This window comes from Loxodonta africana, chromosome 16 (genome assembly GCF_030014295.1).
Source record: "Loxodonta africana isolate mLoxAfr1 chromosome 16, mLoxAfr1.hap2, whole genome shotgun sequence".
NCBI lineage: Eukaryota > Metazoa > Chordata > Mammalia > Proboscidea > Elephantidae > Loxodonta > Loxodonta africana.
The window spans coordinates 42,600,616-42,624,191 of NC_087357.1; the positions used below are offsets into that span (position 1 = coordinate 42,600,616).

General features: G+C 40.9%; 1 protein-coding gene across 6 annotated transcripts in view; it reads left to right on the forward strand.

Moving 5' to 3' along the window:
* The window catches only part of CPEB3 (cytoplasmic polyadenylation element binding protein 3), a 218,800-nt gene that overhangs the window by 179,263 nt on the left and 15,961 nt on the right, over positions 1–23,576 (forward strand). For all 6 annotated transcript variants that reach the window (XM_023546925.2, XM_064269571.1, XM_064269572.1 and 3 more), the window contains one exon: positions 7,514–7,695. In XM_023546925.2, coding sequence (XP_023402693.1) covers positions 7,514–7,695 — 182 coding nt within the window. The remainder of the gene's footprint in view (positions 1–7,513; positions 7,696–23,576) is intronic.

Sequence of the window (23,576 nt, forward strand, 5' to 3'; positions counted from 1 at the left end):
GTAATCTAGATGAAAAGTGTTAACATCCAGAATTTTTATCCCTGTGCATAAGCGTGGGTTTCTTTGGCACTTACTGAGTTTTGTGGACTAGTTTGTGCCTTGGAATAGAAGATTATTTTTAAAGAAATCGACTTTGCTAGACAATCTTAAATTGAATACAAGACAGTGCAGTTCACTTGAACAATAAACATTTATTGAGCATACAGTGTTACGGGCACTAAGCAAGTAACATCATGTCAGGGTGAATGGACATCCCACTATTGTTTTAAACAGATCATTGTCTCCAGAGAGTCAAGAATTTCAGAATGGAGGAAAATGAGGAATGTATTAATAAAATGTGAACTCAGAATTAATTGGAAGCTTAATTATACTGTGTAACATAATGATTCTCAAATTTGGTTTTGAAATACTTCAGAACATTTTTTTCCCAGAAGTGTTGTGGTTATAGAATTCTCGAAGTCTTAAAACTCTTTCAGGCACTATATACAGAGTGATCCTGCCTAGATATGGGTGACCCTGATCAACAGGTGAGATTTTAGGTATCCAGGTGGATTTTCACCCCATCCTTGGCCAAAAATCATCCTTTACCAGGTCACAGTAACTGAAATGTTAATCACTCAAGAGTTATTCCTTTGCATCTTATGAGTTTTTTTTTTTTAATCTTTATTATTTCCCATTGTAAGACAGGAATCATTACCAGTAATAAATTATTCTAACTACACTCCTTATCCTGCCAAGCAGAAATACACAAGCACCTCTAAAGAAACAAGGCAACCTGTTTTAAGTTGTATTGTTCCAACTGAGTTTAAGGTGCTCCCTCTGGCCCTTTGACAAGCCTCCCTTTTTAAAAATTCATGTTGGAAAAAAAATCACAGGCCGAGAAAAATTAACCTAAAAAGGGAAAATATCAATGGAAAATCTAACTGAGTTTACCCAAAGTTAGGTCACCTGGTTGTGGATTTCTCTAGGTCAAATAATACACATCTCTACTGTCTCTTGTCCCTCCCTCCCATTACTCCCATCAGTGACAAGCCATGAACAGTTTGCCTGAAGTCTCCTGGTATTTTTCAGGTGCTGTTTCTCTCCCCACCCCACCCCACCCACATGCCTGGGAAGGCTGTAGGTAGACTCAGCATGCCACCATGTGGCTAAAGTTTGTGTATTCTTCAGAGAGTCAGTGCAGGAAAATGGGCAAGTCTGTCCTGGTTCTCCACCTGCTGCCACCTACAGGTGCAACACATGTTGCCACTATTTACTCAAGTACTGTAAGCAATACGTCTTCCTGAATAGAGAATACAGAAATAGCCCCATTGTGCATATCTCTGTGGCATTAGGACCTCTCTAGAATGCACACCTCTTCACTGTCAGAGGAAGTAAATGCCAGGCTTGGGGGTCATGAGAAGACCCCCAGAAAAAGTTGCCAAATGAAGCCCCTGAACCCTGTACTCTCCTCCAGTTTATAAACATGAGTATTTCTTTGACTCTAACTTCTTGGCTGAGACATCTAATTTGAGGACTGCCTCAGTGACCAAGCACTGGGATCCATCTACTCCCAGGCTTGAAAAACCCTCAGCCCTTCTCTCTAGCTGTAGGCATGTGAGCTGTTCTTCTACTCCATGACTTCCTTCTGACAGTTTATCAGACCAGGCCCCACAGAACAGATCCATCTTGAGCAATTGCTTATCTGAGTTCCTGGAGCCTACCATTTGCTTGTTCATCTATCTTTCCTAACTACTGCTCTGATAATTTTTTCCTTTGTTTTTTTCCCCCTACTAATATGGGGTTGGGGGGGCGGGGAACTTTTGACGTAAATATTCAGTGATATGGGGCATGCATCCAGAAAACATACAGCCTGAATTTTTCTAAGATTATTTGTTGCAAACATTCTGCCCTTTCTTCCCTGGTGGTTCACTTCTATTAGGAATGATGTCCTGATTTGTGATGTAGGAAATGGGAGCATTGTCACCATACGCATATTTTGTTCTGTGAAATGGTAGCTGGCAGAATTCATCTTATATCAAATTTCTCAGCAGTAGAAACTTTTTCTTTCATCAAGTCCCAAGTTCAATATAAGAATTGTCCTGATAAACTCCAGCTGGCCTGCAGACTTGACTGCATTGCCTCTTAGGGCTAGGGATTTTCTAATGTTAGTATGTTTTCCCTCTCCCCCCACTCCAAAAAAAAAGGCAAGCCATCACCCACAACTCATGTCTAGCTTCCATATGAGAGCAGGTCGAGTAACATGAGCATAAAGCCAAATTAAGATTGGGATGAATTGGTGCTTATGGAGCAGAAACCAGGCCAAGCTAATGTTAAACAAAGATTAATCAGTAGGGGAAAAACAACCCCTGGGCAGAACTAAACATTTGAGCGCCACTTTGTGTTCAGCAGTGTGCTCAGCACTCTCGTGTTTGTTTAATCCTCGCAATAACCTTGCAAGGTTGTACCAGGTGGCCTTTTCATTTTAGAGATGATGAAGCAGAGTTCAAAGGGAGTGATTGGTCCAAGACCACAGTAAGTGAAAAAGCCAAGATTCAAACTCAGATCTCCAGAACCTCAGCTTTATCAAGCTGAGAACTAAGATGTTGTCTTGGTAACGGTCAACTTGGTATCAATCTGATTTCATCAAGTTAAGCACCCTACCTGTCGTAGTTGGTTGTTCATATCGTTTATTTGAAAATATTCTTAACTTCTCAACGTCTGTTACAGAGTGGAAGCTTATAAGCATGTTTCCTCTATTTGAGGTATGTGAACCACTATTTATTGGAACCAACTTGGCAGTTGTGGTAAACCAGGGAAGTCCACCTATAAGTTCAATCTTCCTTTCTTTTAGAAATCCAGACTTCTTTGTCATCCAGAGGTGTCCTATGCCTCCTTCCCATCTGCTTTGTCCTCATTTCCACTTATTTCCAAGTAAAATAAATGTGCCTTTAAATTTACAATTTGGAAAGTGAATGTGTTGATGTTTTCCTCCAAAATCTTCATCCTTCCTCCACTCAGTTTGACTCTCATGGTATCTCAGACTTAGATATCACCTTAGGGCTATCTTGAAATCTAATTAAATGATAGACACAGGACCCTGGTAGTGCAGTGGTTAAGAGCTATGGCTCCTAACCAAAACGTCAGTGGTTCAAATCCACCAGCTGCTCCTTGGAAACCCTATGGGGCAGTTCTACTCTGTCTTACAGGGTTGCTGTGAGTAGGAATTGACTCAATGGCAACAGGTTTTTTTGTTTTGTTTTCCTGAGGTGGGACACGATGACAAAGTCATCATGATTTCCTCTCTGGTGAACTACAGTCCCTATCAAATCTCTGAATAACCAGGAGTAAGTTCAAGGAACCATTATAGGGGTTCATATTCAACTTCAGAGGCATAGTCACCACAATGCAGAAAAATTCGTGGGATTGCTCTGTGCTACACACAGCTTCAGTAGTCTTGTTTCTTAGTCCAGTCTGTGCGATAGCGAAACTTAAAACAGGTCCAACGTATAGGTTAGACATGTAGGTTTGTAGTGTTAGCAGTGTTGCTCTTATCGTGAAACACTTGCTCATGAGACAACTTGAGTTGTCCTAGAAGCACAGACAGTCTTGTCCAAAGTACAGTATACCAGACTTGTGGTGGTGATCAGACAGGCACTGTGAACTCTGTCTGGGTAGCAAGAAAAAAGAAAAAGCAGTTTGGAGACTCCCGACTTCCTTATGGACTTTGTCTATGCCTGCTGTCACCTCTATCTGTGTGAACTCCAGTATGCACCTGTATGGATTGCCCTGGTGGTCTCATCTTCCTTAGGTTAAATGTAAGAACATGCTCCTGGGAGCCATTCTGTCTGTGCCCCTCTACAGAGGATGGTTTAGAATGAGGATTCACCATCATAGGCTTAATAGGTGTTTTGCTACATTTCCCAGCTAAGACAAGGGCTTGACCAAGAGCTCAGATTTTGTGAGCAGGGTTGAGATCACAAGATATAGGTGAGCCTATGAAGTTTTTTTTTTTTAATGAAGTTTTTAGTTGACTTCTGCCAGATCCTTACTGCTTTTCTTCTGTTTTTCTCTGCTCGCCCCAAGCTGTCAGAATGGTAGCCTCTTCTCTGTTAGCTTATGTGGGTCTTTCCTGTATTAACTGATGATACTCTAAAGAATCCTTTCAAACCTGATCTGTAAGAGTAATTGTACATTTTGGCATCTGTAGGTGAGTTTGAATCTTCTCATTGAAAAAACAATTCTCAGATTAGAAATTCATAGGACTTGAGGAAGGCTTGCTGTTTTTATTAGTCGCCTATTTTTTTTTTTTATGCTGTAGAAGATAAGCTAAATTAATCGCTTTTTTATGCTCTTTTTACCAAGTGGTAAAAAGAGTTTCTCAATAATTAAAAACTCTGTTGGGTACTTAAACGACATCCCTCTGGTGTCTAAGCCTAGTGTGGGTTTAGCCTGCGGAAATGGGCTTTAGTGAGGACTTAGTACTTGAGTAAAGGGACAAATACGAACAGCAGTTATTTCACCATTGTTTACTTTTCTTCAAAGTTGATCACAGTATTAGACTTTCTGTGGCTAAAATACAGATTAGAGTAGAAATAGAGATGAGAAATCTTCATACTCTCCCCCGAAAAACTCTTTCTTTTATCACCTCAGTTTCTTCTAGCTTTTCAACAAATTACCCTTCAGTTGAATGAGGCTTCCTTGGCTCTAATGTCTGAAGACTTTCTGGTGGCCAAGAAAATGTCTATACATAAACTCATAAGTGGAAATGATTTATAATTAGTTTTTATAAAAGCCTAAGTGGGCGAGGGTTTCTGCTTCCTACCAGAAGTACTACTTAACTACCAGCAAGTAGATCAGTCATGATCTAATCATTGGCACCTGAAGATAATTTCCCAACAGCCAGAGTCACAAAATAATGGAATGTGTGTGCTTGTGGAGGAGCCTTCTCTGGCATCATAGCATTCCCAAGACTCCCTCGGAGACCACTGTGGTGTAGAAGAGCCTGTGGTTATGGTACCTCTCCTTCTTCGGGAGCCTAGCTTGAAGCTTGTAACTGGAATACCTTCTTTCTAAATCAGTCACTTTCTTAAGTCCTTCCTAAGCTGGAAGACAAGTGCCAGTTCAGTTGGTTGCCAGCACTCTTTCCCTGGTCAGTCACCAAGCTCAGGGAATGTTTGTTTTCTTATTCCATTCCAAAGGAAGATCTTTGGTAAATTAATATTTAAACTCCAGGGCCCTGAAGTTATTTATTTTAACAAAGGCCCTTTGACCAATAAGGAAGATTCATTAATGACTGCAAATAACAATTTCACATCAGTTTCTTGGTCCCTGTTGCTGGAATAACACTGTCCATGTGAGAAGGTCCTCAAGCCTGCAGCAGTTGTTGGAATGAAGTGTAAGGAACCATTGAACCCTCATATTTAGGGTACGTATATGATTCTTGTTGCAGTACTTAAATGAATGTTATTCCTGGATCCTGCCCCAAGACTGTAATCAGAGTCCACTTGTGCTCTAATTGGCAATGTTCCCTTGGCTGATATGACTCAGTCCTTCTGACCATAGTGGGATAATTAGATTGACTTTCTGCTGCTCTGTTTTTAATAGCACTTACTCTTGGGCTCAGGAGCCCTGGTGGCACTCGGCTCCTCACCAAAAGGTCAGCAGTTTGAGCCCACCAGCTGCTCCGCAAGAGAAAGACGTGACAATCAGCTTCCATAAAGATTACAGCCTTGGAAACCCTACAGGGCAGTTTTGCTCTGTCCTATAGGGTCTGTATGAGTCAGGATCGACTCCATGGCAGTGGGTTTGTTTGGTTTTTTGGTATTCTTAGGCTCAGTTATTGCTAACTTATTTTCTCATCTTCTGAAAATTAACTGTTGGTTGAAGGCCAATCTTCCTATTACAAGCAGGTATTTAGAAAGCATTCAGTAATTGTTTTGACAGTCTGGTATGGAAAGAAGTTTTGAAGAAGTAGAAATACAGCCTTTCTGTCAGAGTGATATAGTTTTTCATACTGCCTCTAACTCAGCAGCTACCTATTACGGGAACCAATAACACCGGGCTTTCCTTCTGTTCTTAGAAATATGGTGGGGTTCTTATACCATTCAGCCCTTGTATCTGCTGCACGTCTCTTACCCCACCCTACCCATGTGCTGCTTTCCTTATCTCCAGATACTGATTTCTGTCGCACTCTACTTGTAATGTTGTTTTGGACATTTGCTGTGGCCCGAATCACCATCCATCTTCCCTGTCTTCTCCTTTCTAAATACTGTATATAGGTGTTTAAGGGAAGTGGCTTCTTGAGGTAGCCACCTTAGGGTAGGGATAGGGTAGGGGTAGGCCTGAGTCTTTCAGAAGTATGCTATATAAGTAGCCTGAAAGGAATGGTCATACCTTAAGGAGATGCTGTCTGGTATCGAGTAAACAATTACCTTCAGGCAGTTTGGGATGCCGGTGAGTAAACGCTACATGTCTCTCCATGGTACCTTTATGGTGGGGATAAGTTTAGAATATCAGACCTTTGGAATGGGTCCAATTTCTAAGTACCTTCTGAACAGGTGCTTTGTAAATGTACCGATGTAAAGGCATATTTAGAAGAAATGTGGCAAGGAGTGCAGACCAGACCTCAGAATTTATAGCAAGGTGTAGGATGAATATGTTTTTACTACCTGTATAGCAGCTTTGTGCTTCCTGGCACACTGTAAGTGCTCAATAAATGTTAATTGCCGCTATTCTCATTATCCCACTGCCTTCCAGTTGATTCCAACTCATAGAGACCCCATAGGGTTTCCAAGGCTGTAAATCTTTACGGAAGCAGACTACCACATCATTCTCCTGCAGAGCCGCTGGTGGTTTCCAGCCCCTGACCTTTCAGTTAGCAGTTAATCGCTTTAACCATTGCACCACCAGGGCTCTTTAACTATTATGGTTACAAGTATTATTATCATTTAGAATTCAATGTGAGAAGTGTGGAAATTTCTCAGTTGCGATAGACTATTCTCTTTTAAAATCTTTTATTTTTTTAAATTATAGAGATTTACTTTAAGGCTTTAAGCATATTGCCTCTACTTAAAACAAGGAATTTATTCTTTCTGTAGCCTAGTCCTAACATAGCAGCATGCCTTTAGTAATTGCTCTCAGTCTCAGAGGTCAGTAACTAGGGCTCTTTCTGATTAACTTGTTGGAGCATCATGAATTGTTTTGCCTGCCCAGGGCCCCGTCTAGAAGACTAAGCAGTTAGAAATTTCAACAGGAGGAATACTAATAGATCATTCTTTTTGTACTGTTGCTGAAGCTCTGATTATGTAAATTCTTGTGTGTGTGTATCAATTCTTGATGCTTTATTTCATTTTATTTTTAAATATCCTATGAGGAGAAGCTTCCCCACTTGAGTTGAAAGACACTCTTCATGATATTTAACCTGGGTTTTCCTTTGCTTAATTACACTAAACGTGATCCTTAATAATAATTGTTCTCCTGGGCAAGAGTACCTTCTAAACATTTGTACATAGTTTTGTTTATTTTCTTGCAGTTGAACTGGCAATGATCATGGACCGTTTGTACGGCGGTGTCTGCTATGCTGGCATCGATACAGACCCAGAGCTGAAGTACCCCAAAGGTGCTGGCCGCGTGGCGTTCTCCAATCAGCAGAGTTACATTGCGGCCATCAGTGCTCGCTTTGTGCAGCTCCAACACAATGACATTGACAAACGGGTAAGCAACTGCTCAGGGTGAATTTGCTGTGGGAAAGAAATGAGGTTTGTTCTCTGGACACCTGGGGAGAAAAGCACCTTGTGATCACATGTGAGCAGCTCCACCTGACATGATGTTAGTCTTCCAGTCCATCTAGGCTGCCTGAAAAAGAGAGCACCCTTGGTATTTAAGGTGTAAATGAACCGTCTGCCTGACCCATTCCCAGGGTGACCTTACACTTATGAAAGTAACCCTGCAGAATTTAGCAAACCAAACCAGCACTACTCCAAAGATGACACCAACACTGCACTAACAAAGGTTGGAAGCTGGTGACCTGTTTGACCCACATAGTGTTCTGAAAACAAACAAGCAAACTTGGACTAACATTTAGATGTTCGGGAGTATAAGTAAAATTTTGAACTTCTGATTTCTCTTAAAATTGCAAGATCATCCGTGGCAGGAATAGTTAGAGTCAAATAGCTGCTGTACCCTCCAATCCTCTTTCCAGCTCCCTTAGCTATGCTGTACACTATCCATATGCTTGTATTACCTACCACTGTGCAAGTTGCTGGTACCTACCTGGTCTCTGGAGGCTTTTGAGTGTGCCAGCCCTGACCTAAAGAAGGGGCAAGAGGTGGAACTGGTAGGGAGTTGGTGTGCTCAGTTGATTTTGTGGACAGAGATGGGTTTTAAATCCCTTAAACCCTGGCTCTGCCACTGTTTGGAAGCTTGGGGGAATGGAAGGTGATAAGAGCTGTGATTTGGGACCTATACTAATAGATAAAAGAGCACGCAGGAGAATAACACCAAGTATCGAACACTTGCCTTTGCAATTGTACAGCGACTATTAATGCTTCTAGCAAAGGGTATTCTCAGTGTATCACTGGGCTGGAATAATGAAGTAGTCAGTATGTCCTATTCTGAAGTTTCACCTCGACTGTCTACAGTTGACTTTGACTAATTTTGTATAGAAGACTTACATTTCTTAGGATGTGAAAATTTTAGTTGGCAGTGGATTTTTCACATTAATCAAGATTATATTTTCATTAGGACATATATCTGATTAAGTTACAAAAGCCAGTGCTTAGAATAAACTTTCTATTTATGACATTACTGGGCCCTAAAAAGTAAGCGCTGGTGGTGGTCATTTTTTTTGTTTGTTTTTTGGCTTTTTTTGTTTTTTAATTAAAATGAGTAAAATAAAATTTCCCCAGAGTCTTGAAACACCCTTTGAACTAATGGAGACTCAGAGAATTGATAAGATTCAACTCCATTCCTGGTTTTCAGGCACCCGTAACATCCTGAACCCATTGCTGTGTTGATTTCGACTTCTAGCAAACCTATAGGTCAGGGTAGAACTGCCTCACAGGGTTTCCAAGGCTGGAATCTTTACAGAAGCAGACTGCCACATTTTTCTCCTGTGAAGCCACTGGTGGGTTCAAACTGCCAACCTTTTGATTAGCAGCCGAGTGCTTAAACACTGCACTACCATGGTTCCTTATAACATCCTGAGTATCCCCTTTTATACCAATCTTACAGCCTTATGGTCTGTGCGCCCCATGATGACAGGCATGGTTTCTGTCTCATTCTCTGCTTGATCCCCAGTGCTCACCTGTTGCTTGATATAGAGAGATATACGGTAGCAGATGCACAATAAGCATTTGTTGAATTAACAAATAGTGCTACTTGGAGGGCTTTCTTTACCGCTGCTGTTGCTGGTAGTCTTGCTTCTGCCTGTACGTTTGAGAGTCCGATACACCAGATTCCATTGCTTTCATACTGCTGTTGCACCCGTTACAGGAGTCCTGGTGGTGCCGTGGTTAAGCACTTGGCTGCTAACCCAAAGGTCAGTGGTTAGAACACACCAGGAGCTCCATGGTAGAAAGATGTGGCAGTCTGCTTCTACAAAGATTTACAGCCTTGGAAAGCCTGCGGGGCAGTTCTACTCCGTCCTACAGGTTGCTGTGAGTTGGAATGGACTCAACCAACAGTAATGAGACTCCACGCATCACTGGTGACCCCAGGCAATTTACTTAACCTGAGGAACCACTTGTTTTCATCTGTATGCAAATAGCTTTCTTTGTTCCCCTCTGAAGCCAGGACTAGTGACAATGCAAGAGGTAGATCCTGGAGATGATAAAAGAGAACCTAGGGGAGAGCTCCATTTCCCCATGCTTCCATCTTCCCTTTGCCTTCATCCTACGAACCTATAGGCCTACTTCCTCCAGGGATCACAGTAGTTTTTGAGCCTCTTTAAGAATCACAGTGAACTCAGATACAATTCATTTTTCACTTTTCCCTACTCTCACTCCTTATGCCTACTGCTGTGGTTAAGCCCTCAATATTTCTCTCCACAAAATCTAGAACTGGGGGTAAAAGAGAGTACTGGCATTGGCCACTTTTTTTAGCATGATCATGTGCAATACTGTGAAAATGTGATTGGAACATCAAACTTCTCAGGCTCAGGAAAGCCATTGACTATTTTTTGCCCAGTACATTTAGGTTTGGAGCCCTGGTGGCACAGTGGTTAAGGAGCTGGACTGCTAATCAACAGGTTGGCAGTTCGAATCCACCAGCTGCTCCTTGGAAATTGTATGGGGCGGTTCTGCTCTGTCCTATAGGGTTGCTGTGAGTCTGCATCGACTTGACGGGGTAGCCATACCTTCCATGTCTTAAAGTCATTGTTGTTGTCATTGGTTGCTGTCGAGTTCATTCTGACTAATGGCGACCTCAAGTGTGCAGAGTAGAACTGTTCCATAGGATTTTCAAGGCTGTGACCTTTCAGAAGCATATTGCCGGGCCTTATTTTCAAGGTGCCTCTGGGTGGCTTTGAACCACCAACCGTTTAGTTCATAGTCCAGCACTTAACCATTTGCACCACACAAGGACTCCTATGTCTTAGATAAACATTAAGGGTAGCAGCCAGGTATAATGGAAAGAGTATAGACTTTGGAGCCAGAACTGATTTCAGTACACTTAAACCTCTGCGGTACCAGTCATCGGTAGACCTTAAGCAAGTTACATAATGAGGAACCACGGGTCCTCATCTCTAACTCCTCCTGTGGTATAGTCTAAAGACTAAATAGGATCTGAGGATTGAACAGCCAGAGACCTATGACAGTTAGATAGATGTTAACCAGTACTTGTTGGTTAATGATATCTTGCTACAATTGCACGTAATATTGATGTCATTAATATTACTGCTTGGATTTTATCAGTTACTCTGCTAAAGATGTAGTGACAAGGTACACTGGGTAGTGAAAAGAGCACTGGACTAGAGTCAGATGGCCTGGGTCTAGGTCTAGTCCTGTTCCCCATGGACTATGTATAGTTGGGCAGGTCACGGAAATTCTGAGCTTCATTGTATAATGAAGGCAGTAGTATCCCACAGGATTGTTGGGAAGGCCCAGAATAGATACTACACAAGAAAACTGTGCATGCAGTGTAACACTGAGCCCTAATGGTGCCACTGTTAAGAGCTCGGCTAATAACCAAAAGGTCGGCAGTTCGAATCCACCAGCCACTTCTTGGAAACCCTATGGGGCAGTTCTGCTCTGTCCTTTAGGGTCACTGTGAGTCAGAATCAACTCCACGGCACTGAGTCATTTGTCGAGTTTACAGTGTAACACACAGTGCATGTGTGTGGGGAGGCTGCTGCTTTGGTCACAAGAATGCTACCTCCATCCACATGGTATCAAAAAGGGACCTAAGGGTCCTTCTTCAGTACCTTGGGATGAGAGTCACCTTAGTGGGGAATTGGAAGTGATTAGAGATGGCTGAGTCCCTACTATTCCCTCGCTCCTCCCAGCCCCAATTTCGTCTTCATGATCTTTGTTTGCCCTGACCAATATGGAGACCATTCTCTTTATTATAAGAAATGGAAGCCAGCTTTCATCTGGAACTGGGCTCAATTTTCACTGTTTTTCTGAGAACATTGCACTCACTTCCCCAAACCATAACTCTGTCCCCATCTTGTTTTCTTCTTGCTTTGAGCATAGCTAAAATACCTTTTTTGTTGTCTTCAGCATTTTGTGCCTCTCTTAACTGCACCCTTCATAGTTACATATGATCTTCAGGTTCATTCATAGTTTTGTTGTTATTCATCTTTCTCCCAAAGCTAAATTTGAGTTTTTCAGAGAGCTCCCATTATATATCAGCACATTAGTATTTCCTTAGGTAATGACTTTTTTCCCAGGGGCTTTTTTCACCACCCTCTTCAGGGAATTTCCATGGTTAGGCCCACCCTTCTTTCCTGATAATCCCTTCAGAATTTTAGCAGTGGTCTCATAGCTAAGGTTTTGAAACTTGCCGTCCTTAAAGCCAGGGGCAGATGTTCCTTTGTGCCTACAACCCCCTTTCCTCACTATTGCAAATCCTAAGATACTATGCTCATTCCCTCCTACTTTCTCTTGTTAACCAAGACTTGCCTTTAAACCTGGACTGTGACTATTTTAAATAGCTTTATCTCCTTTTTGTTCAAAGGAGCCTCCTTTGCTGTCTACATTATTGTAAATTCAGTGGAGTCAGTGAATTTTTAAAAAAAACCGTAGGTGGCATTTTATAGTTTATTTATGAGAAGAAAGGTCCAGGGAAGCCACCTCTCTGCTATGACGACAGGAAGCTAAAGGCTGGCTGGAATTTGTTTCCTGGCTGCTTGCTTCCTGTTTATAGCCCTTGCCCCTTTTGCTGTTTATCCCATGCTGAGAGTGGGAGAGCACCATCTGCAGAGCACCCTCAGATCTGATCATTCATTGTTTGGATCCATGGAAGTTCCTGGCTATTTGAGGCACGTGCTTTCAGGTTGTACCTTTCCTGGGTAAACTGAACATGAAGAGGAAATTGGTGTATTTCCTTTGTATTCAGCCAACTTTTCCTAAAAAGTCATCCTTTTGAGAGTTTATATGTTTGTTTATTATTATTGCTGCTCTTTGGCTAAGATTTTAGATGGGGTGGTTTGTAGGGAAAATATGACTTTTATAGATTTGATTTCTTCTTACCATCTTAGAGACTTTTTGGCTTTCCTATGAATGTAAAATATGTCAATATGCTACATATATAGGAACAGTTGATCCTTTCATCTCTGTCATTTCACTTATCTATAACATCATTATCTTTAAGGAAGAGGTTTTTTTTTTTTTTAAACAGCTTTATTGAGATATAATTCACATACCATACAATTCACCCACCTCAAATGTGCAATTCAGTGGTTTTTAGTATATTTGCAGAATTGTGCAGCCATCACCACAATCAATTTTAGAATAAAGGAAGGTTGTACATTTTAATGTACAACCTTCAAGGCTGCAATAAGAGGATCTATTGCACATTAACCCCTGGGGGAAACACTACATTTATCCTGTATAATTTCACTGAGTTCATTTTAGGGAGGGAAGCCTACTTGTTTAACCTGTGCTCTTCAAAATCAAAAGCCTGAAGCAGCACAGGCTGTTGGGGCAAACTTCTGACCATTGCTATAGTTGTGATGGGGGTTCCCCAAGAGTTGGAGAGGACTGACAAATCTACACATCAACAACTTTTTGCTGTGGCTTGCCTAGCTGTGGGAGGACTAACAGAGGTGGAAGTGGCTTCTGCTGGTGGTTCCTAATAGAGTTTCCATGAAGTTGACTCTATTGCCTATGCCCAAGGGCCTGAATGGGAGTGCTTGGCACATGGTGGACACTCAGTAAATGTGTGAACTAAATTAGGGTTATATATGAGAAAGCAAGGACTGGAAGTGGCCATGGAAGGCTGTCATGGATACTGGAGTGAGTCACCCTCATCTCTCACCTGGCCATCTAGAGTCTCTCCAGTTCTTTACATAATAACCGGAATGACCTTTTAAAATTGTTTTTCCCCTCCTTTAAATATTTTGATTATGTTCTACTGCCCTTAGGATAAAGGTCAAAATCTTTAACATTGCCTACATGACCCTTCAGGTACTACCTAATTCTTCTGTCTTTACTCTCTCTTTTCTCTTACTCATCTTGAGCCAGCAACAACTAGTCTTCATCTCTACTTCTTGGAGGTTATTATACATACTGTTCCCTCTGCCTGGCTGATACCCACTTTTCCTTTAGGCCAGAACTTGATCATGACATTTGTAGGAAGGCTTTATCTTTCAGTGGAGCTTATTCCTTCCCCATCAATCATTGTCATAATACCATATACCATTCTGCTGTGGCATTTAATATCACTGGAATGAAATAATGCTTTGTTTAACATCCATCTACCCTGTTAGACTGTGGGCATGCCCCATGAGGGCAATGGCTGTGTCTTTCATGTTAGCTACTGTATCTCCAGTACCTGACACACAGTGGGCAGATATTAATTACTTATTTTTGAATGAATGGGTGAATGACTTATTGAATCAACACTGATCGTTTGAGAGGTGGCCAGATGTGAAGCTCACATACCAATCTTTGTCATATTCAACTGTCCATCACAGGGCACTTTGCACAGCTTTCTTGTTCTATTGAGGTAAGAACACTCACTTGAGTCATAAAGAAATTAAGGCTTTTCTGTTTAGATTATCAAAAAGTTTTCTTTGATATTTATAGTACACTGAAGTTGGACTTAGCCCTAGGCATGATGTGGTCCAACTGGCAGAGGAGAATCTAGAAGAGATTTGGAGACTTTCTCAAGACATTCATCAATTAAGGGCAGCACTGAGTTCTCATGAGACTCCCTTCTTGAGCCTTGCTGTTCACCCAGGGTGTAATGTTCTTCAAAACCTACTTCTTCAATAAAATCCTTTTTCCATGGCCCAAGGTTAGGAATCCCTGAGTTAGATTATAGGTTCCTTAGTGAATTTTATGTATGTTTCAACATTGCAGATAACTTTTCAGGAGCATACACGGCATGGAGCAGGCTGAAATTTGTTATCAAGATTTTCTAGTATGATATGTCATTTTGAACACTGACAAAATGTTTTGAAATTTTTCTACTCTTACAATTGTTTTGCTTTTGATTTTCATTTTTACATTAAGTCTTCATGTAGAAATTTTTTTCAAATCAGTAGGAGCCAGTATAACTCCACTGGATTATACATTAAGTGGAAATGTTTGGCATTTTTAGTGTCATTGTCACCTTTGTTAAAGAACATTGTTATTCTAAATGGCACAGATGCAATTCATGCCTCAGTTTTTACTCCCAAGAAAAAACTGTAACATCTGGGAAGAAATCCTTTCAGGCTTACATTATACACATTTTATGGCCAGTGTTAATCAGTTTTTGGCCAACTGATAAATTGTTCCTGCATTGACATTATCAAAGTTGTACAATACCCAGTGCCGCAGTTCTCGGTGTTTCATCTGCTCAGCATGCCTGAGAGATCTGATACACTCTCGTGGGTAACAGAAGTATCCTAGAACACTCATGGGAGTGGGGTGCTTATGCAGTGTGACCATCAGTATCTGAGGGGGTACGCCCCACGTCCACCCCTGACCCCACCCCACAAATAATCACTGCAGTGGGAAAAAGAGTACTGGCTTGGGAACTGGAAGATCTGAGCCTACTCCTAGCTCTGTTCCCAATCACAGTGTGACCTTTGGCAAATTACTTAAACTTTCAGAGGCTTGATTTCATTGTCATGTGGTAGTAAGAACACCAGCCTAACTACCTCACAGTTTATTGCAGAGATAGAGTATGACAGATAAAGAAGTGCTTTGGAAAGTTATTAGACTGCACAAATGTTGATGTGCGTTATTACCGAGCCTGGTCTGTTTAAATTGTGCTGTTGCCTAACCAGATGCCCGAAGCTAATTTTTGGCTATTTTTTTTTTTCTTTTCAAATGCCTACTAAGTTGCACTAAGAATCCTTAATAAGGATAGTGAAATAGCTGAAATTAAAACTTAAAAAATAAAAAACAAATCAGCATAGGTGCCGATCTGCCGACATGCTGATTTTGGTTGGTTGTTAACCAAGACACACCTACCCACACCCACCCAAACACCCACCCACACCCGCCCACCCCCACACCCACCCCTCAGCTCCTTTTCTATATGTAAATACCTGGATACATTTTCCATTTAAAGGATTTAAGGTTTAAGGTTTTTCCCCTTCAGTTTAGAAAGAGGTGTTTTTACCAGTATCTTTTCTCTGATAATAAAAAGATGTTGAACTTGAAATTGAGTAGAAGGTTAGAATTAAGTTTTACTTATGTTCCTTTGAACAGTGCTTCTGTGAAAAACTGGAACTGTTTATTTAAACACAATAAGGGCAAAACAGGGCACCTGCACTCATTCTGTTTTAATGGTATTTTTAGAAGTGATGCCAAATGAGCACTTAAGATGTGAAAGCTCTGCTGAATCCAGTTTCCTTTATAACTCAAGTCTAGGTCACTTACATATGAAAGATTTTGTAGTGTGAAAAATGAGATCATTAGAAAATGAATAGTCTCTTTACATGGCCCTTTTTTAAAAAATCTTTTTGTCTACCCTGTGTGGTTCTGAGAAAATTTGTAAAGGGTAAAATCAATTGAATCTCCCTTAGTCCAGCAAAAACACATTTAACTTAAATGAACAGTTTCCTTAAAAATCTGAGGGATTCTCAGACTTATTAGCCTGACAGACACTGGAGAAACCCCAAGAGTATGGGTCCCAGACACACTTTTAGCTCAGTAATGAAGTCACTCCTGAAATTCACTCTTCAGCCAAAGATTAGACAACCCCATAAAACAAAATGAAACTAAAGGGGCACACCAGCCCGGGGACAAGGACTAGATGGCAAGACGGGATAGGAAAGCTGCCAGTAGGGGACCCATGGGCAAGAACAGAGAGTGTTGACGTGTCATGGGGTTGTTAACCATCGTCGTAAAATAATACATGTACTAACTGTTCAATAGAAGCTAGTTTGTTCTGTAAACCTTCATCTAAAGTACAATAATAAATAAAGAAGGTGAATAAACTTGTTTTTTTCTCCTTGTTAAAAAAAAAAAAATCTGAGGAGTTCCCCCCCAAAACTGTTGTTTAGCACAATTTGGTCATGTTGTCTCACAGAAATTTGTACGTCTGGTGTTTATAACTTGAAATGTGTTATGCAGTATGTGTTGATTATATAGCCTCTCAACTGAGCCTATTGAAGCCTTTTTACTGGTAGAAAAGACACTAGTCTAGAGTCAGCCAATCTGGGGTTTAGGCTTGACTGTACCACTTATTATATAGCTTGAAAGGAGGGTATGTGTGTGTAAATGAAAATGCTTTTGAAAACTGTAAAGCACTCTGCCAATATACAGTGGCACTACTAATACATTGATTTACATGCAAGCATGGATGCTTAATAATTTGAGCTCTTTTGGAAGATGCCTTTTTAGATGGTATAATTAGAATTTTGGAAACCCCAGTGGCATAGCGGTTAAGTGTGACAGCAGCTAACCAAGAGGTCGGCAGTTTGAATCTGCTAGGCGGTCCTTGGAAACTATCAGGCAGTTCTACTCTGCCCTATACGGTCACTATGAGTTGGAATCGACTTGACAGCAGTGGGTTATTATTATTAATTAGAATTTCAGGTGATAAAGGGAATTAATATTTCAGACAAGATAGGGGTAAATTTGGTTGCTTGGTTGAGTTTTTTAAGCAGAAGGAAGAGCTTTCTGTAGGCAGGTCTGCCCTTCTCAGGAGTCTATCCCTAGAATTTATTCCCCTAAACTACCATTTCCTAAAGTGTGCTCCATAAATCATGAGTCCCTTGGCATTTTAATATCTATTTTTACAGAAATACTTGTTCTGCGTCAGATGGGTTTGAAAATGCTTGCTTAAAGAAACTGGTTTATCCTGGGACTTCTTCAAACCTGTTATTTACCAATGTTCATTGTGAAGACCCAAAAAGGATACAATATGCAAATTTTCTCAAATATATTTGATCATGGAACTTTTCTAAAATGTACCACCTCTTGGGAATAATGTTCCAGGGAACCCAGTTGGGAAAACGCTGTTTTCATCTTTCATGCTCAGATTTACAAGCTATGTAACCAAAAAACCAAACCCAGTGCCGTTGAGTTGATTCCAACTCGTAGCAACCCTATAGGACAGAGTAGAACTGCCCCATAGAGTTTCCAAGGAGCGCCTGGCGGATTCGAACTGCCAACCCTTTGGTTAGCAGCCATAGCACTTGACCACTATGCCACCAGGGTTTCCACACTCTATATAGGCAGTTGATTATTTTTTCTCTAACTTCTTCCTCAGTCCTTTCTTCCCAAATGTGCCCCACACACCATATATTTTCTATCCACAGAGAATTTGGTTTGAGGCAGGGTGACAGCAACTATGTATCCATGATGGTAGTAAGGGGCATTGAAGGTGCGGCTGATTCCTTCAGTATTTATGTAGGCCTTTGTCTTTTGATTATTTGAGACTGTTGCATCTTTATTAAATATCACTGTCTACATAAGAGAAAAAATAGTTTTAAAATCAATATACCATTGATAAATAATGTTTTCTTGACTCTGTTTTAGTTTGATGCAGAGAACCAGACAGACTGACTTTTAATTAGCTGATTTGGGGCTAACTATTTAAAGAACATTGTAATAGCTAAGCCATAGCACATATTTGCTTTGAATGGATGCTATTTAGAATAAACCCATTTTGATTTAATGAGATTTTATCCATTGCATCTTTCTTTGCAAACACTTGAGTACTTCATGTGTTTAATCTTCTCTGTTCACTGGAAACCTGTTGGACCTGACTTTTAGCTAAAGACTATCAAAGGCTTTATGTTTTTAGCTGCATGAGGATTAAAATGACCCAGTAATCATATTAACAGAAGTCTGATAATAGTACTCTTTGTCCCTGGCCACAGGTGGAATACATAAGAAGACTCAATAGCAAAAGAAATGAGAGCTCTGATGACCTGTTTCCAGACTATTTCTGCTCCTAACCTTAGTCTGGAACATTCATAACCCAGCTTTTATCTTGCTGTTGTTACTGGTCCTTGCCTGATCTCGCTTGAAATCTTCCCAGCTGTAGCTATAACCATGTTTGACGTGACCCTTTGAAAGGAAGCAACTCCTAAGAGCGAGTTCAAATATCCTCTGAACTAATCCTACTTGGGCTTATTTTGAAGCTCTGGAGTCCCAGAGCTTTTGACTAGAAATATTTTTTTAATGAAGTTTGGGTCATCTAAAGAAAGAAAGATAATCCTCTTCTCTGAAAGATATTCCTTTTCATCTGTTCTTTCCTTCCTAGCCTGGACCCCTAATCTCTCTTGTCCTGTCTTTTTATGTCTTTTCCCTTGGGATTATGATCATTCTTAATATGAAAACCCTCTGGAGTGACTGAAGTGTTTTTTGTTTTTTTCTTATGTTTGAGTATAGAGGTTATGAGATAAATAATGGGAAAAAGAGCATCACCATTTTTCTAAGTAATTATCTCATAGGATATTCATGCGCTCTAACCCAGAAGTCAGGTGGTATCAGTTAGTAATTTCTTGGTGAATGCTTATTCTAACTTGGACAAATTGACCCAAACTTCTCATATGGGCAGGGAAACTGAGGCCTGCAATGTTGTGACATAGCCAGTTAATGGATAAAGCCCTTATCTGCACCTCTGCACCCTGAGGGGGTGATGCCATGGCAATTATGAATTCTACAGATTTTCTATGATTTTCTTGTCCTTTGTTCTCCAGATGATACACTTTTATGCAACTAGAACCTTGTTCAGGGCTGATTTATACCCACACCTCAAGCCCCATTCCCAAGCGGCATGGAAGGTAACCAGGCTAGAGGTCTGTGGACTGGGCAGGATACTGTCAGCTGACCCTTCTGTGTTCCATAAAAAAGGCCAAGCAGAGCACTCACAGATCTCTGTGCACTCTAGAATATAAACACATGGCAGAGACATTAGCATGGAAGCCCTGCCATGTATTGTAAGCATAATTCAACTGTGGGAAAGACACAGGGGAATTTTAAAACCTTTCATTTCTTAGCACTTGAAAACATGAAAAATGGTAAATCCTATCCTTTGTAAGGTAAAAAGAAAACATAAAATCCAGTTGTTTCCACCTACAGTTTTTTCTTAATTTACCCCAGATTGCTTCTAAGATTAATAACTGAATTTGCTGTATCTGGAAGGTTGTCAATAACTTTGTTGCTAAGGAAAAGCTGTTTTCACATTGCTACTTTAATTTTCTAGGCATCTGTCATCTGCTTTCCAAACAGTGGGATTCCCACTCATAGTCATTTGAAAAACTAAAAATTGATGTTTGAACATTCTTAGTGCTGCCTGCCAGTGAAGAACCTGCTTTGGCCACTGGAAAGGCGCCGTGTTTGATGGGAACATTAATGAGGTTACTGTGGCGTTTAGGCCTGGGTAGGTATACTCTGTGACACATGCCAAGAAAATTAGGAACATGTTATATTTAAAAGCTTTGAGCACACCAAATAAAAAGGGTTTTCCAGGAAGCCATATTGCTCCAGATGATAGAGCCAGGGCTCTTGCATGGAATGCCAGGCTCTCACTGGAGCCACTAGCTGATGGTGCTCACTGGATTTGAATTACAGGTAGCAGTGACCTTACCATGTCACTCAGGAATTCAGCTGACTTGCTGATAAGGACATAACAGTGGTTGAGCCAGCAGTGATAATGGGGCCAAATCTGGAAACAGGGACACCTGTACCTAACCCTTAATTTTTTAACCACTTGTCCCTTAACTGGAGCCCTGGTGGCACAGTGGTTAAGAGCTCGGCTGCTAACCAAAAGGCTGGCAGTTTGAATCCACCAACTGCTCCTTGGAAATCCTATGGGGTGGTTCTACTCTGCCCTGTAGGGTCACTATGAGTCAGAATCGACTTGATGTCAATGGGTTTGGTTTTGGTTTTTTTGTTCCTTAACTAGTTTTAAAACTTCAAGTTGTCAGTGCACCTGTTTTCCTAGCTATTACATAGTATATGTGTGTATGTATGTGTGTGCATGTATATATATAAAGAGCTTTGATCCATTGTTAATTATCTCATATGATTTGACTTTAAAGCTTCATAGTTTGTGGATTTGGCTGAAGTGACTGGTGGGCAGCCTCTGGCTGGAGGTTCTGCTTCTAGTTCTGGAAGTGCTGTGGAGGTTTGTGGTCATATTATAGATGTCTCTATTGAGAATTACAGCTTCCTTCAGCATCATGTACAACCTCCAGGTGAATCGGGTTCCTCTGACAGTATCATATCCTTCAAAAGTATAGTACTCAGAATGAAAAATCAGCTCAGGTTTCTCACCTGGAGGAGAGCTGATTATCCCCTTCCTTTGATCTAAATATGATGCCTCTGGTGATGAAGCTTGACATCGACACAAGCCCTCACAACATTTGGCCTGGATCTTTGGGCATCCTGAGAAAAGACCAAGGGTACTACCTCAAACCCTAGTATTCAGTGGCTCACCCCACCTCCCAGTGTGACTATGAGAGTCCCTCTCTTGAAGCCAGGAGAAGGGCCTCTGCTGGATTTATTTCTCTTAAGCACAGAGATGCCTGTGTGTTTTTCTCTTCCGTCAGGTAAAGTGTGGGGATTCTGCGCATCTTCTCTTCTGCCTTTCACACCCAGTTCATCCTATTTTCCTTCCTGTGGCCTGTACAAATCGTTGGATTAGGTTTGTTCTTTTGTCAGCCACCTCTTCCTAACTCTTTGAGTTAAAGTTTTGCCTGCATGTTCTGCTGTTTGGCTACATCTTCCTTGTATTTGTGCTGTCAATTTTTTGTGCCCAGGTGCAAGTGCTTACGTTTATCCTCATTAACTTCTGCCTCTTCATTTGGCCTCTTTATCATGTCCACACAAACTCCATTATATGAAATTCTGGCTTCTAGTTGGCTTCCAGGTACCTGCAAACATGCTTTACCTGTTCTGGAAGGGCTAGCTATATGACTGACTTAATTTGGTTGTTCCTGTCTCCAAAGGGCATGCTGCAGCAGGGGCCAGTCTTTAGCTGTTTTTGGTATGACCTTCAGCACATAATTCAAACTGAACCTGACCTTGGCCAATGCTTTCCTTTTCATTATCATGACTGATCAGATTCAAGGAGAGGGAATTCTGGACCTGTGAATAGTTTATAGTCTCCCTAGTATCTCCTCTCTGCTACCAAGAGCTATTTAGTCATCACTTTACTTACATAATAGGGGTCAGTTTGTTGACTGGTATCAAAATGACTACATACAGAAATATTTTCTTGAGCTTCTTATGAGCAAAACATTGTCAGCATTGAGATAGGTTTAAGTATAGTTTTCGCTTTGTTTATGTCATTCTAATAGACACTTGTCCAAAGCTCCACATCAGTCCTCCTTATCCTTAATGGTTACCAGCCCATCAGTAAATTACATGTATTGTTCCACTTTCTTGAGCATGCTCACCTCCATTAGGTGTGTTGGCATGAATCCAGATGTCTCTTTGTAGGTAGGTATCTCATATCCTGTGTCCACAAGTCCCTGTAAGGCAGAGGTCAGCTTGGAGATATGACCAGCCCTACATAGGACTTGGACTTTAATGGTAGTATAGATCAGCAGTGTGGTCCCACTACATCTGTCTCACAAGTGTCATAGCTTAGTGATATTCCAGGTAAGTTAGATGGTTAACAGAAAAACCATTTTTATTTTAATAGTTACATATTTGTATAATATGGAAAATAGAAATGATTTTGCTAGTCAATTAAAATATCAAAGAATAGTACAGATGGCATGGGGATATGGCAGGAAAAGTCACAGATGATTTGGGAATGCCTGAAGCTTAAGAGATTCTCTGATAGGTCATAAATTATTTGAGGGAAGCGCTGTATCTTGTTTCTAGTTTTTAATATGGTGTCTGGCAAGGAATAAGCACCGCATAAATATCAGCTGAATGAGTGAATCCATTGAGCAAAATTATCACCGTTCTTTATTCTGGGACCACCTAAACACAGTGTCCCTCATGGAACTACTTGTCTTTTGTCAATTTGAATCGTCAGAGGAAACTTGACTGTTGCACTTTGAGAGGTTGTAGTAACTGACTTGCACATCTGGGTTTGTGGGTAATTTTGAGTCATTGCATGTATCTTATCTACTCACTGGATCAATACCTTACATGTAGGTGCTGAGTGCAGCTTTGCTGTAATAGCCCCACTCACCACCTGCAAGGCAGCCCATTGTAAGTTTTCGGGAAAGGCCTCTAGGAGCAAAGCAGCAGTCCAAACGTCACATCCTTTGTGTTTCTGGGTTTACTCAGAGCCTTATTGGCTGATATTTAATGGATAGCTCTTAGCAAACTTGATTATCTAGCTTCCTAGTCCAAAGGAAAATGATTAGAAGCCACAAACTTATAAAGGATGGGTAGAAGGTGTATTAGGAGTGATAGCTAATAGCCAGATATTGAAGGGGGTAGTTGAAAAAGTGAAAACTGTCTTTTGCGCTGTTTACTTGGTACTAATAGAAAGAACATTCGTAATATCTCCTGCTTAAAAGAAGGCCAGGTGAATACTACATTTTAGGAAAAGTTTCCATCAAAAAAACATCAAAATTCAAGATACTGTGGCACCAGACAAGAAAAGTGCTCTCTGAAAAACTAACTTATGAGGAATGGTATTCCCTAAGGAAGCTGATTAACTAAGTCATTGCTGTGTGCCTCTGGCCTAGAGCGATCCTGACAGATCTTCATGACTTCTTCTGATGGGATTCTTCAAAAACCCTTGTCTCAGTTCTCTAGGGCTGCTATAACCGAAATACCACAAGTGGGTGGCTTTACCGAATAGAAGTTTATTTTCACACGGTTTAGGAGGCTAAAAGTCTGAATTCGGGGCCCTGGCTTTAGGAGAAAGTTCTTTCTCTTGATTCTGGGGGAAAGTCCTTGTCTCTTTTCAGTTTCTGTTCCTCAGTTGCTTGGTGATATTCATGTAGCCTGGCATCTATCTTCCCCTAACTGTCTGATCTGCTCCTTTATAACTCAAAAAGTGATTAGTTTAAA